The sequence below is a fragment of the Hyperoodon ampullatus genome (genome assembly GCF_949752795.1).
Source record: "Hyperoodon ampullatus genome assembly, chromosome: 8".
In the NCBI taxonomy this organism is placed as follows: domain Eukaryota; kingdom Metazoa; phylum Chordata; class Mammalia; order Artiodactyla; family Ziphiidae; genus Hyperoodon; species Hyperoodon ampullatus.
In genome coordinates, this window is record NC_136921.1 from 36,570,103 (window position 1) to 36,588,007 (window position 17,905).

The window sequence follows — 17,905 nt, forward strand, 5'->3', positions numbered from 1 at the left end:
TGCGTCTTTATTCCTGCCCTGCCCCTAGGTTCATCAGTACCGCTTTTTAAAATTCCATATATATGCGTTAGCATACGGTATTTGTTTTTCTCTTTCTGACACTTCACTGTGTACGACAGATTCTGGGTCCATCCACCTCACTACAAATAACTCAATTTTGTTCCTTTTTATGGCTGAGTAATATTCCATTGTATATATGTGCCACATCTTCTTTATCCAATCATCTGTTGATGGGCATTTATGTTGCTTCCATGTCCTGGCTATTGTAAACAGTGCTGTAGTGAACATTGTGGTACATGTCTCTTTTTGAATTATGGTTTTCTCAGGGTATATGCCCAGTAGTGGGATTTCTGGGTCATATGGTAGTTCTATTTTTAGATTTTTAAGGAACCTCCATACTGTTCTACATAGTGGCTGAATCAATTTACATTCCCACCAACAGTGCAGGAGGGTTCCCTTTTCTCCACACCCTCTCCAACACTGATTATTATTATTATTATTTTTTTTGTGGTACACAGACCTTTCACTGTTGTGGCCTCTCCCGTTGCAGAGCACAGGCTCCGGACGCGCAGGCTCAGTAGCCGTGGCTCACGGGCCCAGCCGCTCCGCGGCATGTGGGATCTTCCCAGACCGGGGCACGAACCCGTGTCCCCTGCGTCGGCAGGCGGACTCTCAACCACTGCGTCACCAGGGAAGCCCAACACTGATTATTTGTAGACTTTTTGATGATGGCCATTCTGACCAGTGTGAGATGATACCTCATTGTGGTTTTGATTTGCATTTCTCTAGTGATTAGTGATGTTGAGCATCTTTTCATGCATTTGTTGACCATCTGTATGTCTTCTTTGGAGAAATGTATATTTAGGTCTTCCGCCCATTTTTGGGCTGGGTTGTTTGTTTTTGTGATATGGAGCTGCATGAGCTGCTTGTATATTTTGGAGATTACTCCTTTGTCAGTTGCTTCATTTGCAAATATTTTCTCCCATTCTAAGGGTTGTCCTTTTGTCTTGTTTATTGTTTCGCTTGCTGTGCAAAAGTTTTAAGTTTCATTAGGTCTCATTTGTTTATATTTGTTTTTATTTCCCTTACTCTAAGAGGTGGATCAAAAAGGATCTTGCTGTGATTTATGTCACAGAATGTTCTGCCTATGTTTTCCTCTAAGAATTTTATAGTGTTTGGCCTTACATTTAGGTCTTTAATCCATTTTGAGTTTATTTTTGTGTATGGTATTAGGGTGTGTTCTAATTTCATTCTTTTACATGTAGCTGTCCAGTTTTCCCAGCACCACTTATTGAAGAGACTGTCTTTTCTCCATTGTATATTCTTGCCTCCTTAATCAAAGATAAGGTGACCATATGTGCGTGGGTTTATCTCTGGGCTTTCTATACTGTTCCATTGATCTATATTTCTGTTTTTGTGCCAGTACCATATTGTCTTCATGACTGTAGCTTTGTAGTATAGTCTGAAGTTAGGGAGCCTGATTCCTCCAGCTCTGTTTTTCTTTCTCAACACTGCTTTGGCTATTTGGGGTCTTTTGTGTTTCCATACAAATTGTAGAATTTCTTGTTCTAGTTCTGTGAAAAATGCCATTGGTAATTTGATAGGGATTGCATTGAACCTGTAGATTGCTTTGGGTAGTATAGTCATTTTCACAATATTGATTCTTCCAATCCAGGAGCATGGTATATCTCTCCATCTGTTTATGTTATCTTTGATTTCTTTCATCAGTGTTTTATAGTTTTCTGAGTACAGGTCTTTTGCCTCCTTAGGTAGGTTTATTCCTGGGTATTTTATTCTTTTTGTTGTGATGGTAAATGGGATTGTTTCCTTAATTTCTCTTTCTGATCTTCTGTTGTCAGTGTATAGGAATGCAAGAGACTTCTGTGCATTAATTTTGTATCCTGCAACCTTACCAAATTCATTGATTAGTTCTAGCAGTTTTCTGGTGGCATCTTTAGGATTTTCTACATATAGTATCATGTCATCAGCAAACAGTGACAGTTCTACTTCTTCTTTTCCAATTTGTATTCCTTTTTTTTCTTTTTCTTCTCTGATTGCCATGGCTAGGACTTTCAATACTATGTTGAATAATAGTGGCTAGAGTGCACATCCTTGTCTTGTTCCTGATCTTAGAGGAAACACTTTCAGTTTTCACCATTGAGAATGATGTTTGTTGTGGGTTTGTTGTATGCAGCTTTTATTATGTTGAGGTAGGTTTCCTCTATGCTCACTTTTTGGAGAGTTTTTATCATAAGTGGGTGTTGAATTTTGTCAAAAGCTTTTTCTGCATCTATTGAGATGATCATATGGTTTTTATTCTTTATTTTGTTAATGTGGTGTATTACATTGATTGTTTTGCATATATTGAAGAATATTTGCATCCCTGGGATAAATCCCACTTGATCATGAGGTATGATCCTTCTAATGTGTTGTTGGATTCTGTTTGCTGGTACTTTGTTGAGGATTTTTGCATCTATGTTCATCAGTGATATTGGTCTATAATTTTCTTTGTTTGTGACATGTTTGTCTCGTTTTAGTATTAGAGTAATGGTGGCCTCATAGAACGAGATTGGGAGTGTTCCTCCCTCCACAATTTTTTGGAAGAGTTTGAGAAGGATGTACGTCAACTCTTCTCTAAATGTTTGATAGAATTCACCTGTGAAGCCATCTGGTCCTGGACTTTTGTTTGTTGGAAGATTTTTAATTACAGTTTCAATTTCATTACCTGTGACTGGTCTGTTTATGTTTTCTAATTCTTTCTGGCTCAGTCTTGGAAGGTTGTACTTTTCCAAGAATTTGTCCATTTCTTTCAGGTTGTCCATTTTATTGGCATATACTTGCTTGTAGTAGTCTCTTATGATCTTTTGTATTTCTGCAGTCAGTTGTAATCTCTCCTTTTTCATTTCTAATTTTATTGATTTGCATCCTCTCCCTTTTTTTCTTGATGAGTCTGGCTAAAGGTTTATCAATTTTGTTTATCTTCTCAAAGAATCAGCTTTTAATTTTATTGATCTTTGTTATTGTTTTCTTTGTTTCTATTTATTTCTGCTCTGATCTTTATGATTTCTTTCCTTCTACTAACTCTGGGTTTTGTTTGTTCTTCTTTCTCTAGTTCCTTTAGGTGTAAGGTTAGATTGTTTATTTGAGATTTTTCTTGTTTCTTGAAGTAGGCTTGTATAACTATAAACTTCCCTCTTAGAACTGCTTTTGCTTCATCCCATAAGGTTTTTGATTGTGGTGTTTTTGTTGTCATTTGTTTCTACATATTTTTTGATTTCCTCTTTGATTTATTCAGTGATCTCTTGGTTATTTAGTAATGTATTGTTTAGCCTCCATATATTTGTGTTTTTTACAGGGAAAAAAACCCTGTAATTGATTTCTAATCTCATAGAGTTGTGGTCAGAAAAGATGCTTGATATGATTTCAATTTTCTTAAATTTTCCAAGATTTGATTTGTGACCCAAAATGTGATATATTCTGGAGAACGTTCCATGTGCACTTGAGAAGAAAGTGTACTCTTCCACTTTCGGGTGGAATGTCCTAAAAATATCAACTAACTCCATCTCGTCTATTGTGTCATTTAAAGCTTGTGTTTCCTTATTTATTTTCTGTCTGGATGATCTGTCCATTGCTGTAAGTGGGGTGTTAAAGGCCCCCACTATTATTGTGTTACTGTTGATTTCTCCTTTTATGGCTATTAGCATTTGCCTTATGTATTGAGATCCTCCTATGTTGGGTGCATATATATTTATAATTGTTATGTTTTCTTCTTGGATTGGTCCCTTGATCATTATGTAGTGTCCTTCCTTATCTCTTGTAACAGTCTTTATTTTAGAGTCTATTTTATCTGATATGAGTATTGCTACTCCAGCTTTCTTGTGATTTCCATTTGCATGGAATATCTTTTTTCCATCCCCTCATTTTCAGTCTGTATGTGGTTCCTAGGTCTGAAGTGGATCTCTTGGAGACAGCATATATACGGATCTTGTTTCTGTATCCATTCAGCCAGTGTGTGTCTTTTGGTTTGAGCATTTAATCCATTTACATTCAAGGTGATTATTGATATGTATGTTCCTATTACCATTTTCTTAATTGATTTGTGTTTGTTTTTGTGGGTCCTTTTCTTCCCTTGTGTTTCCCACTTAGAGAAGTTCCTTTAGCATTTGTTGTAAAGCTGGTTTGGTGGTGCTGAATTCTTGTAGCTTTTGCTTATCTGTAAAGCTTTTGATTTCTCCATTGAATCTGAATGAGATCCTTGCTGGGTAGAGTAATCTTCTTTGTAGTTTTTCCCCTTTCATCACTTTAAATATGTCCTGCCACTCCCTCCTGGCTTGCAGTGTTTCTGCTGAAAGATCAGCTGTTAACCTTATGGGGATTCCCTAGTATGTTATTTGTTGCTTTTCCCTTGCTGCTTTCAATATTTTTTCTTTGTATGTAATTTTTGATACTTTAATTAATATGTGTCTTGGTGTATTTCTCCTTGGATTTATCCTGTATGGGACTCTCTGCACTTCCTGGACTTGATTGACTATTTCCTTTCACATGTTAGGGAAGTTTTCAAATATAATCTCTTCAAATATTTTCTCAAACCCTTTCTTTTTCTCGTCTTCTTCTGGGACCCCTATAATTCGAATGTTGGTGCGTTTAATGTGTCCCAGAGGTCTCTGAGACTGTCCTCAATTCTTTTCATTCTTTTTTCTTTATTCTGCTCCCTGGCAGTTATTTCCACCATTTTATCTTCCAGCTCACTTATCCGTTCTTCTGTTATTCTGCTATTGATTCCCTCTAGAGTATTTTTAATTTCAGTTATTGTGTTGTTCATCACTGTTTGTTTGCTCTTTAGTTCTTCTAGATCCTTGTTGAATGTTACTTGTATTTTCTCCATCCTGTTTCCAAGATTTGGGATCATCTTTACTATCATTACTCTGAATTCTTTTTCAGGTAGGTTGCCTATTTCGTCTTCATTTATTTGGTCTTGTAGGTTTTTACTTTGCTCCTTCGTCTGTAACATAATTTTCTATGGTTTCATTGTTGGTCTTTTTTTTTTTTGAATGGTGGGGCTGTATTCCTGTCTTACTGGTTATTTGGCCTGAGGTGTCCAGCACCGGAGTTTGCAGGCAGTTGGATAGAGCTGGGTCTTGCACTGAGATGAGGGCCTCCTGGGGGCCTCACTCCGATTAATATTCCCTGGGGTCTGAGGCTCTCTGTTAGTCCAGCAGTTTGGACTCAGAGCTCCCACCACAGGAGCTCGGGCCTGACCTCCAGCCTGGGAACCAAGATCCCGCAAGCCGTGTGATGTGGCAAAAAAAAAAAAAAAAAAAAGGAGCAATACAATAACAAAGAATAAAAAACAAAATAAAACTGGAAAGATAAAAAATATGAAGGAAAAATAAAAATATAATCGAAACAACTACAACAAGATAAAACAAAACCACAGCAGAAAAAAGAAAAAAAGAAAAAAAAGGGGGGAACAAGCCAAAAGGAACAGAACAATAACAAAGTATAAACAATAAAATAAAATTAGAAAAATAAAAGATTAGAAAAAATAAAAATATAAATGAATCCACAAGGTAAAACAGAACCCCGCCCGCCCCCCCCCAATCTAAATGAGGAGAAAAAAAACCAGCCTTGCCTATGTGGGGTGGAGTTTAGGCAGGGGTGGAACTTAGGCAGGGGTGGGGTTTAGGATGGGGCGGGACCTAGGTGGTTGGGGGGGTGATGTTTGAACGTGGGGCAGGGCCTAGGTGGGGTGATGTTCAAGCGTGGGGCAGGGCCTCTGCTTAGTACCTGTGCGTGGGAGGGGAGAGGCAGTACATCCAAAAAAGGGCCTCCAAAGTGTGGAGTTCTGGAGTTTGGAGGTAAGGCCCTGGGTGAGGGTGTGTGGGTGGGGTTTAGGCCCAGCCCATTGTAGAGGTGGAGCCCTGGGTGGGGGTGTAGGGGCGGGGCTTGGGCTCTGCTCAGCAGGAGGGAGGCTCCGAGGGCAGAGGATTAGACCCAGGAGCCCAACAGGCTCCCCGGTGCCTAAGTGGACAGGGAAACCACTGGCCCTGTTCCCTTCCATTCCTGCATGCTCCCTGCCCCATGTCTCCTCCAGGGTCTCCCCCGTCCCTGCTGGACCCCTAACCATGGGTGGATCCCTCTGGGTGTAGGAACTCCTCCCCTCCCTCAGTCATCCCTCAGGGGTGCCGGTCCCAGAGGTCCAGCCTTTACTTTTGCTCCCCCTTGCCTTCCTCCCACTCCCTCAGGACCCGCACGGCTGGAAGGGGCCTAGGTGGGCAGAGTATCAGGCCCGGGATCTCAGCAGGCTCCCAGGGGCCCAAGTGGGCAGGGGAAACCTGGCCATGCTCACTTTTGATCCTCTGCCCTCCCAGTGGCCCCCCAGTTTCCCCCTTCGGGCATGGGATCCCTTCCCTTTCCCCAGCCGCCTCTCAGGGGTGCCAGTCCCCTCTCGCCTCCACTTCTCCTCCTCCCTCGCTCCCCTCCACGACCCACATCCTACCCAGTCGCTGGGGGTTCCTCCCATCCCCTTAGGTGTCCATGGTCCCCCACTGGTGCCTGGTAGGTGCCCTAGTTGTGCGGAGATGCGAATTCCACATCCTCCTAGTCTGCCATCTTCTGCCTTCAAAGTTTTAAAGGAAATTATTTTGAGCCTAGAATTCTTTCTTCAGCAAAACTGTCATCCACATATCCATGGAGGGAGGGAAAGTTTAGACATTTAAGGTATCAGTTTACCACTTAAGAATCCTTCCTAGAACAGTTATTGGAACATAAGGCAAACTAAAAAATTGATCTAAAAAAAAAAAGTGCAATTCAAGGAAAAAATAGATACTAATAGGAGATAATCATTGATAATATGGCTATAAAACACACTATAATTTTTAAAGAAAAGATAAGCATGATATAAAATAATTCATAATAATTAGAATTTAAAATTCAGAGTAATTTGAACAAAACCTGAGAAAGGGAAAGGGATATAGAAATTAAGTTAAGGGCTTCCCTGGTGGCACAGTGGTTGAGAATCTGCCTGCCAATGCAGGGGACAGGGGTTCGAGCCCTGGTCTGGGAAGATCCCACATGCCACGGAGCAACTGGGCCCGTGAGCCACAATTACTAAGCCCGCGCGTCTGGAGCCTGTGCTCCGCAACAAGAGGTCGCGATAGTGAGAGGCCCGCGCACCGCAATGAAGAGCGGCCCCTGCTTGCCACAACTAGAGAAAGCCCTCGCACAGAAACGAAGACCCAACACAGCCATAAATAAATAAATAAATAAATAAATAAATAAATAAATTTAAATCATATGGGCCTCTAAGAAGACCTCTGCTTAAAAAAAAAAAGAAAAAAGAAATTAAGTTAAAAGATTTGCCTTGTTTTGAGGAGAGTGAGATTTTAGATACAGATTAAATATCAATTTCAAGAGAGAATGTAAGTTTGAATACAGTTATTAAAAACCTAAGAATACTGAGACAATAAGCATAACACTTAGAACTTCCAAATACCATGGAGAAAAAAAAAAAGTCTTATTACCAAAAGTGAAAAAACAAGGACCCAAAACAACACAGGCAAAACAAAACAAAACCAAAGACAAGAAAACTTTTCAAACAGAAAGCACAACCCAAGCAGGCAAGAATAGAATGGACTGATTGACTGAACAAGCATATGAAGCACTTGCCTTGTCCTAGGGACTGTTCTAAGTGTTTTACAAGTATTATCTGATTTAATCAAGCAACCAAGCATGCTGGTATCTCAATAAATGTGAATGGATTAAATTCCTCAATTAAAAGAGACTCTTATGTCTTAAGTTGTGTTAAAGCAGAGAGAGAGAGAGAGAGAGAGAGAGAGAGAAAGCAAGAGAGGAAAGAATATCTTAAAACTGAATTAAATTTTTGAAGATGAAAGGTAGGAAAATTACAACAAAACAAGACAAACAAATAAAGTGGGAATGGCAATATTATTATTGAACAAACTAAAATTCAAGTTGAAAAGTATTAAATGAAAGAAAAAGAATTATTTTATGATGATAAGAGCTATAAACTATTAAAAGCCTTGGGAATACCTACTTATGAGACTCAGAATAATATCAAAACATTAATCTAAAGCTATTAGGAATACCAGGATTTGAATTGATTCAGGGGGTTGAAAAGGGAGGGAGAGATTTTTGGTAAAAAGGAATTCCCCAACAGTACTCATAACTGAGCAATAGCAAGGCCACCTCCACCAAAACTGAGGGTCAGTGGAGAAGGAGGCTGAGGGAGAAATAAGATTAGAAAGATAGAGCAGGTTGAATGGCAGGTGAAGAAGTCTAAATTTTACCCTCCAGGAAAGGTGAAGAGGAGCAGAAGAGAGAAGTGATGAAAGGTGATTTTTTGGAAGATGGGGCAGGCAACAGTGTGCAGGTCTGGCTGAAGAAGAAATGGAGTATTCACAAAACAGGCCCAAGTGCCTGCTTACTATTGGTAAGTCAGTAGTACATTTTCTTGTTATCCTTAGGTTCCTAGCCTATCACAAAGTCTTTGGAAATTGAATTCAGTAAGGTATATGAGAGCATGCTGAATATTGAGGTGCTATAAGTATGTAATATTAATATTAATTATTCTCATTCATTCTACAGTATTATGTTTAAATACATAGAGTCCTCTAAATTATGATCAATGTAAATTGGTCCCCATAATCCTTATCCTGTAGGTAATTGGAAGCTCTGAAGAACTTGATCAAAGTGAATTCTTTCACCAAGAATCCGAGAAAAGCAAGCCAGAGTATGAGCAATTACAGAGGCTATCCAAGCATATCTGCTTTTCTTCTCCTTTCTTTCTGTGCACAGTATCCTACTCTACACGAGGCAGAGTTAAGATCTGGGAACTTGGGAAGGGTCCTACCAACTAGGATGACATTTTCTCCTGTGGGAGAAACTTTCTTTTTTTAGAATATTAAATCAGTTTTATAAATTTAAGAAAATGTTGATACCTACATTTTTAAGGAAATATAATTCCTGACTCTATAGTGCTTAGGATACGTGGAGAAGCAGGCCATGGAAAATAGATTTGCCTGGTTTTAGGAACTGTTATCAGAGATGGTCTCCCTGCCAGTCACCTGCATCAGCGGAGAGGAGCCAAAACAGAGATAATCCCAAAAGTAGATCATTCAGAAACACATTGCTCTTTAGTTCAGGAGCATAATCAATTACTTTTTCTTCTTGCAGCTAGTTCTTTCTAATTGCATATTCCCTAGGTTAATGTTCAAAGTCATTTTCTATCCCTGACCACACAGTAATTTATAATGGGAAGAATGGCCCCGGTACGCTGGTTGGCAATGGTACATGAGCCTGGGATTAACTAGTTGCTACAGATAATTACAAATGGGTAATTCACAGCCAGAAAATTGAGAATGCTTTTTTTTTTTTTTTTTTTTGGCCACACCCCACAGCTTGTGGATCTCAGTTCCCCAACCAGGGATTGAACCCGGGCCACGGCAGTGAAAACCAGGAGTCCTAACCACTAGACCACCAGGGAACTCCCGAGAATTCTTACACATATATATTTGTTAGGAGCTAACAGTAAAATTTCTATGATATCTGTGATTCTGTGTGTGTGTGTGTGTGTGTGTGTGTGAGAGAGAGAGAGAGAGAGAGAAAGAGAGAGAGAGAGAGAGAGAGAGGAGGAGAGAGAGAGAAATGAAGAAGGATTTTATGATAATTTTATGGTAATCCTTTAACACTAAATGGCAACTACTAAGGTCTTGCTTTTAGGAATTGAAGTAACTCTCTTTAGCTACTTTCTAAATTTGAAAATGTGAGGATATTTATTTTTAAAGGAAAAAGTTCAATAATAATCTTTAAGTAAATGATTTTAATGTCACATACCAGAAAGAGAAGATTTTATTAAATACGAGGCATCTTTTCTTAACTGGTTGCATCAAGAACAATCATGTTCAGGGTTTTTATCAAAACCTCACATTAGCACTGGCAACAAAAATAACATAGTTTAGAATCTTTCTGACTTCACCAAGCGCCTTTGTGAGCTACTAAGAGCATTTATTAAGATAGATATAATTATTATTGAAGGGTATGTGCTATTTATCTATTTTTCCATAACATCTATAAATATAATAATTTAGAAGGAATTCCTATAATCAACGTGTATATACAATAACATTTTCTTGGCAGGTGGGAATAGGTGGGTAACCTATTCTTTGTGAGTCTGGCCCAAATTATAAGGCTAAAGATAAGATGGCTATTGATACTTGGTAATAGCAATTGAGAAATTAAATAGATACCAGCTCATAAAACCTTATATTGGAGACAACTGTCATTCTACCCACCTCTCATTTTCTTGCTGTTCACTTCCCCTTCTCAGAGAGGATGCCTGGTTGTGACTGGAAGAGACGTTAGAATAATGTGTCCTTGCCTGTCGGACCGTGTGAGCTGAGTGGACCAAGGTTGAAATCTCACCAAAGCTGAGGCCATCGCGTTCTCTTTTCTGGTTGTGGAAGTACAGGCTAGAATGCCATTTGTAATCAGAAATGGAAGCTGCTGTTTTAGGGACATTTGTAATGGGATATTTTCCCAAAGACAAAAGTATGAAGCAGGTGCAGCAGAGACAAGGGTCATGGGGCCAAAAAGACAGGGAAAGAAAGAAAGTGAGAACGAAAGCAAGAATTTTACTAATACCTCTCTGGTTCTGTAAAATTCTGCTAGACTTGCTAAAATCGGGCACCTTGAGATGTGTTTGTATCCTTACAATAAACCTCTCTGTAATTAGCCCAGCTTAAGTGAATTTCTTCTTGCAGCTATGCATAAGAAACTGTTCAACTACTATGTTAATTTTCAAGACTTCTAAAGGTGGCAATAACTTATAATTTCCTGCCAGAATTTGAGAGAAGCAAGCAAATCTGACACCAGAAATGCAGTTGCCTCACTATTGGTTTGTATCTCAAACCAGTTTAGGGAAGCAGTGCGTAAACCTTATTTTTATATGGCCATAGCCAACTTACCCTACTTAAAAGTATAACCATAACACTAAGAAGTGGCCAAGTATTTTTAAATTATTTTCTTTTAAGCGGTGGTCATACCACGTGTAGAGATTATGTGGAGCAACTGGATCTTTCATACATGGTTGATGGAATAGTTAAATGATACAATCACTTTGGAAAACTACTTGACAGTTTTTTTTAAAGTTCACAATATAGCTACCTTATGATCCAGCAATTCTACACCTAGATACTTACACCAAAGAAATGAAAACACATATCTATAAAAAGATTTAAATAAGAATATTCATTACATTATCATTTATTATAGCATAAAATCAGAAACAACCAAATTGTCCAACAGGAAAAAGACGGGCAAACCAGTTATGGCATAATCACACAATGGAATGCTACATAGCAATAAAAAGGAAGAAACAACTGATGCATGCATGAGACTCTAAAAGACCTCGTTGAGTGAAAGAAGTTAGACCCTGAATTACATACCGTATGTTCAATAACAAGCAAAATTAACATATGGAGATAGAAATCAGAGCAGTGGTTATCTGAGGGGAGTGGTTGCAGACTTTGAAGACAATTTTCTGGGGTAAGAATTTTCTAGGGTGACGGTAATGTTCTATGACTTGATTGGGTTTACAGGTGCATACATTTGTCAAAATTCATCAAACTGTATACTTTAGATCTATGTGCTTTACTGTGAGGGGAAAGTCAAGATATTATTTGATCAAAAGAAATATAGGGGGCAAAAAACTGTTACAGGGCTTCCCTGGTGGCTCAGTGGTTGAGAGTCTGCCTGCCGATGCAGGGGACACGGGTTCATTCCCCGGTCCGGGAAGATCCCACATGCCGCGGAGCGGCTGGGCCCATGAGCCGTGGCCGCTGGGGCTGCGCGTCCAGAGCCTGTGCTCCGCAACGGGAGAGGCCACGACAGTGAGAGGCCCGCGTACCGCAAAACAAAAACAAAAACAAAAACAAACAAACAAAAATGTTACTAAGACAGAGTCAGTAAAACAGGAGCACAGATGCGGGGCACCCTCAGAAGAAACAGGCTCTGGCATATTGTTCAATTTCAAGGTTCCTGACATGTCTGCTTCCCCCAGAGGCCTTGATAGTAGACACTTACCATGAACTTCAAGTACACGGAAAATTCAGAACATTTTCATGTGTATCGACAGTAATAGTTTTGAGGGCAAAAAATACAGTAAAGGAGTGCAGTCCCCGGCCCCCAAATGCAGTGTTCAATCCTCAGCTCTGCCACTATTTATGAGACCCTAGACACGTTAGCTAACCTCTCAGCTGTAAAATAGTGATGATAATAATAGCAGTCATCTGGTGGGACCACTATGAGGATGAAATGACTCACACATGCAAAGCTCTTAAAAAGTGTTTGGCATATAAGAAGTGCTTGATAAATGTTAAGAGTCCTACAGGTCTTTCTTAGAAAAGCAAAAAAGAACTCTAAAGTGGATTCTCATGCATGGACTCACTGTTGGGCAAGTTTTAACATATCTAAGTAGAAAAACATAGAAAGACCTTTGAAAACTTTAATCTGCTTGTATATTTCTCTGGAAATGTCATTGGCAGTTTTGTGGGCATCCAGCAGTGAGGGTTTCCATTCAGAGAAGAGGCACTTCTGAACTTGATACAGCTGTTTGCAGGGAACAGAGAGACTGTGAATTCTAGTCAAGGTTTCACCATGCTGCCTACCAAAGTCAGTTGGTTTAAAAAGGAGCTTTGGGGTTAAAAGCATTTTTTCCCACACCAATGATTGTAAAGTCAACATTCCACTAACTGAGGCTGTTACTATGTCTGCTTGTTTTCTCCAAATTAGATAAACTGTAACTAGTCAGAATACTAGTGGAATTTTTAAAGATTTTTTTGATGTGGACTATTTTTAAAGTCTTCATTGAATTTGTTACAATATTGCTTCTGTTTTCTGTTTTGGTTTTTTGGCCTTGAGGCACGTGGGATCTTTGCTCCCCAACCAGGGATGGAACCTGCACCTCTTGCACTGTAATGCGAAGTAGCATTAACCACTGGACCACCAGGGAAGTCCCACTAGTGGAACGTTGAATAGTGCATTTCCTCTTATTGGTTCATCCTTCATTTGATCAAAAGCTACGAACATCTTCATTTCATTTCAGATTTTACCAACGGTATCCATGAATTTGACCTCAAAATGACTACTTTACTACAAACTAGATTAACTTAGCCAGCTATATTACCAGCAATAGTTTGTCTTTGTTCTGAGGTAAATATACTGTCCTAAAAATCTGATATAGCCCTCTTGACAAAAACTTGATGAATTCCCTAGCAGGTACAGGAATCCAGAGACATTACTTACTGAAATGGATGCAGCCATATAATGTATCTTATTGAATCAGAAATATTTCCCAGTTGATTCTTGGATGCATAAACCTAATCAGAGTTATCACCTATCAAACTGAAAACATTAAACTTACAAAGTCAAATGGAGCCACTGGCAAATCATAAATATTGCCATGGCATCTGCATATCGGAACTCTGTTGTCTTGACTCAGGACTTGGGAGAAATGTTAACTCTTTCAGGGGACCAGGAGTAGGGCAGCTGGGCTCTCCTAGAGACCACTCCAAATAATCAGGTTTAGGAAACCAAACTGCCCTTCACTTCTGAAAAGGCACCCTTCCAAGCAATACATGACAAAGAGTCTCCTTCAGACTCCCTGTCCTTTCTCTGCTGGAGCCGGTGACCTCCAAAGCTGTAGACAAAGCAGCTTTTCTGCTGCATTGAAAATAAAACAAACAAACAGCACAGGAAGGTGACCCAAGGTGATCAAGAGACTCTTAGGCTGTTCTCACTGATCATAAGAATGTAAAGTTGAACTCTCATTAATATGCTGTTGCTGCTTTCCTCCTTAGAGAAAGTTGAATTTGGGGTTACCAGGAGAAAGCAGAGCCATCCCAGGGTGAAGCAAAGAGGGTTTTTGGTTTTTTGTTTTAATGTTAGAGTGGCTTATCAAATACTGTATTATTCTCCTCCTCTCTACGGCCCATTATGTTTTTCTTTGTCTTGTACGTACACTTAGACATCAAGCCACCAAACACCTTACGTATTTCTAGATAATTCAGCTTTCAAATAGATTATGTTCTTTTCCCAAAAGCATACTCATACCAGTCAGATCATGTTTCCTACTTTTTAATTTGGAAACCAAGGTCACCAGTATGCCCAGGATGAAAACACTGCCCCATTTTGTGCAGGCTGCCTGTCTTCATTCCTCTGTCATTAAGGGGGGCAGACATTTTGTTACATTGGTATTCTCTGCCATAATCTGTATGTTAAAGTTAACATTCTTTTGGTTGCTATTGAGAGAAACAGTCTCTGGCTGAGTTAAGTGAAAAAGGTAATTTCCCACTAGCCATCCATTTTACAAGGAGATCGGCTCGGTGCTTTGTGACCTAGAGGGATGGGATAGGGAGGGTGGAAGGGAGGCTCAAAAGTGATGGGATATGGGGATATATGTATACATATAGCTGATTCACTTTGTTGTACAGCAGAAACCAACACAACATTGTAAAGCACTTATACTCCAATAAAGATGTGGGAAAAAAAAAAGGTAATTTACTGAAAAAATGCTGAGGCAGCTCTCCAAATCAGAGGATGAAGAAAACGGCCAAGCCTGTTGGAAACCTCAGCATCAGAGATCTGTGGACCTTTCCTCTACAGCAGGGGTCCCCAACCCCCAGGCCATGGAGTGGTACTGGTCCGTGGCCTGTTAGGAACTGGGCTGCACAGCAGGAGGTGAGGGGCAGGCAAGTGAGCGAAGCTTCATCTGTATTTACAGCCGCTCCCCATCGCTCCCATTACCGCCTGTCAGCATTATGGTGAGTTGTATAATTATTTCATTATATACTACAATGTAATGATAAAAGAAATAAAGTGCACAATAAATGTAATGAGCTTGAATCATCCTGAAACCATCCCCCCACCTCCCAGTCCGTGGAAGAAGTGTCTTCCACAAAGCTGGTCTCTGGTGCCAAAAAGGTTGGGGACCGCTGCTCTAGAGCACTGGCATTAACGTGAGTCAGCTTCAAGTGATCCCATCTCTGTATGTCTCCATTCAAAACCAGAGATTCCAGAGAGAATCAGATTTGCTTAGGTTTGGTTGATTGTCCAATGCTGTATCAATCGGCTCTGACCAGAGGGGAAGGCTACTTCATGTAACTTGCCTATCCAGAACAGTTTCCATTCAGGTAAGGGAAAATGGCCGTGCTCTGAAAGGTGATAGACGCCCAGGAACCCTCTGGCATGGTATAGAGAGTGCCAAACTAGCAGCTGATTATAATATACCTACCAAGTGTGACAGACTAAATTTTAAAAAAGAAAACTTCTATAGCCAAGTAAGATACATCCACCTCCCAAATAATAGGATAGAAGAAAAAAGGGCTCTTTTAAAATGCCAGCCAGTTAGTTTATGGTCTCAGTGCAGCAGAGATGGAAAAGGAAGGTATCAAAGAAAGTAAAACAGCTGATTTACTATCTACAAAAGATTAACAGCTTTGCCAGCCATCGGCAAGTGTAGAAGCAGGGCAGAGTGAAGTGTTCCTGTGGGGCCCACACTGATGAAAAGGGGTTGACTGAGCAGATTGACCAACTTCTTTCCACTGTGGGGAAAAAAATCACCACCCATCACGATCACATCTGGTCAGTCTAAGGAGGTGTTTGGGAATCCAGATGGCTTAAGGTTTATTTTCACAAACTGAGACAAACAAAGGATTCTGGGACTAAAAAAAAATAACCAAATTTCCAATTCTTATCAAAATGAGGGATATCACAGACCATCAGTCTCCTCTGAGGATTTATTCAAGTCCCCCCTTTTTGGAGTAGGAGATACCAAAAGGCCCAGAAAGAAGCTGTAACTTGGTGAAGGTTAGCATCAGTAGAGTTGATAGGGCCAGAATATGGGTCAAGCCCAGAAAACAAGATGTCGGCCAGCAGAGGAGGCGAGCCAGTTTCAGAGCTAGAGTTGCCTTGTCCAAGCATCAGATTGGCTCATCCTCTCTCTGAACACTGGGAGAGGTAAGTGCCTGGCTGGGAACCGCAGCCCCTCCTGGACTGGGGCAAGAACTGCACCAACCCTCACAACCAAGCCTGAATCTGGAGGAGGGGACGAGGAACTGAGTGCAGGACAGTTGCTTCCATACATGTGGAACCAAGACCATTGACTGAAAGAATCTAAGGAGGTCATAAAGACATGGCTAAATTCTAGAACATATTGAAATAAAAATAAGAAAATATCTTTCTAAACCTATAAAAAAGAAAATCACATTCTTTACTGGTGTGTTAGAAAAACCTGTCAGAGTCTCACCTAGTTTCTAAGCATTTCAGTGTGAAATTTATCTTTCTGTTTACCCATGACCCTGGGTAAGAATTTATAGAATGGATAGCCTCTCTCATATTTAAATGGTGCCATCTAGGCCTCTGAGAGATATTCTATCCTGATAAGTTTTTATTAGCATAGTGCTTCTAAACCATATCAGACCCAATGTCTCCTTTTAGAGCAAATATTTTATAACATCTTCTTTCCTATCTTGAGATTATAATCACAGATAATATCTTACCTTCACACATAATTTTAAAATATCTATATAATGCTATAGCTGTAATTTTTTTTTTTTTTTTTTGCTGTACGCGGGCCTCTCACTGCTGTGGCCTCTCCCGTTGCGGAGCACAGGCTCCGGACACACAGGCTCCGCGGCCATGGCTCGCGGGCCCAGCCGCTCCGCGGCATGTGGGATCTTCCGGGATCGGGGCACGAACCCGCGTCCCCTGCATCGGCTGGCGGACTCTCAACCACTGTGCCACCAGGGAAGCCCTATAGCTGTAATTTTAAGGAGAAATAAAAGGAAAGTAATTAATCATAGAATAACACATATTTCGATATGTAAAAAGTTCAGAAATGACTGCATGAGAAGACGGCATGAAGCAGTCAGATGTTTGCTCCTATATGTAGAATTGCCATGATTTCAACAGCTAAAAATGCCAAGTGCCAACTGATATAGGTGCCATGCTGGCAACTCAAGTGCCCCAGTTTTTTGAAGTGGCTAACAACTCTTGTTTAGTTTCCAACAAAGCAAAGTGTACTCTTCTCCCATTTGAATGGTAGCTGCACTCATGGAAAATTTCAGTATATATTTAAACTGTATCCAAAATAGTCTGTGTTTATAGAAAAATAGAGTAAGGCTTTAGGCTTCGATCATTATAAACAGATTTTTCCCCTACATTGATGTCTTCTGGGACATTTAAAAGTCGTGCAGCTCATCATGCATCCCTTATTCACTATGCAAGACTGTGCTGTATATTGCAGGATGCACAGAATCCCTGACGCTTACCCAGTGTCTGGCAACTGTGCCATTCATTGCGGTAGTTAGAAAATTCTCCTCCATGTTTCCAAATGGTCCTTAGGGGAAGATATCCCTGAAAGCCACTGCATTAGGGCATCTCAGTATGAAATACCACTTAAAATATAAGGATCAATTAATTGGCCCTTTTGTGTTATCATCATACTTTTAATGAGTAAAAATTTCAAGCAACAAGATTGGAATCTGGGAGCAGGGAGAGAGAGGACAACTTGAAGATCCCTCATATGATTTAACTAGAGAGCAAATAAGAATATTCTAAAAATTAGACATTTGATCCAAAAAACTAATAACATTATTGTTGAAAACCAAAATCATGTACCAACCTATACAGGCCAAACCTGCCAGGTTTTAATCAAAAGGCCAGAATGGAAAGTCTTTCACCCATTTTTGGATCCTCATCTACCTGCGAGATCACTAACATGGTACTGGATCCTAATCTGTCCTGTGTTTCTGACCTTCTAGAATACTTTGTGTCTGTGGGTTAAACCTTTGATGTTAACCATTGTGACTTTTGTATAATTGAAGTG

The 17,905-nt window shown here is 40.0% G+C and overlaps 1 protein-coding gene across 1 annotated transcript in view; it reads right to left on the reverse strand.

Moving 5' to 3' along the window:
- Window positions 1-16,508: 16,508 nt before the first annotated feature.
- Window positions 16,509-17,905, reverse strand: part of MAIP1 (matrix AAA peptidase interacting protein 1) — a gene marked incomplete at its 5' end in the record, with an annotated part of 40,619 nt that continues 39,222 nt past the window's right edge. Inside the window, one exon of the mRNA XM_079709869.1 lies at window positions 16,509-16,837. Coding sequence (XP_079565995.1) covers window positions 16,806-16,837 — 32 coding nt within the window. The 3' untranslated portion in view covers window positions 16,509-16,805. The remainder of the gene's footprint in view (window positions 16,838-17,905) is intronic.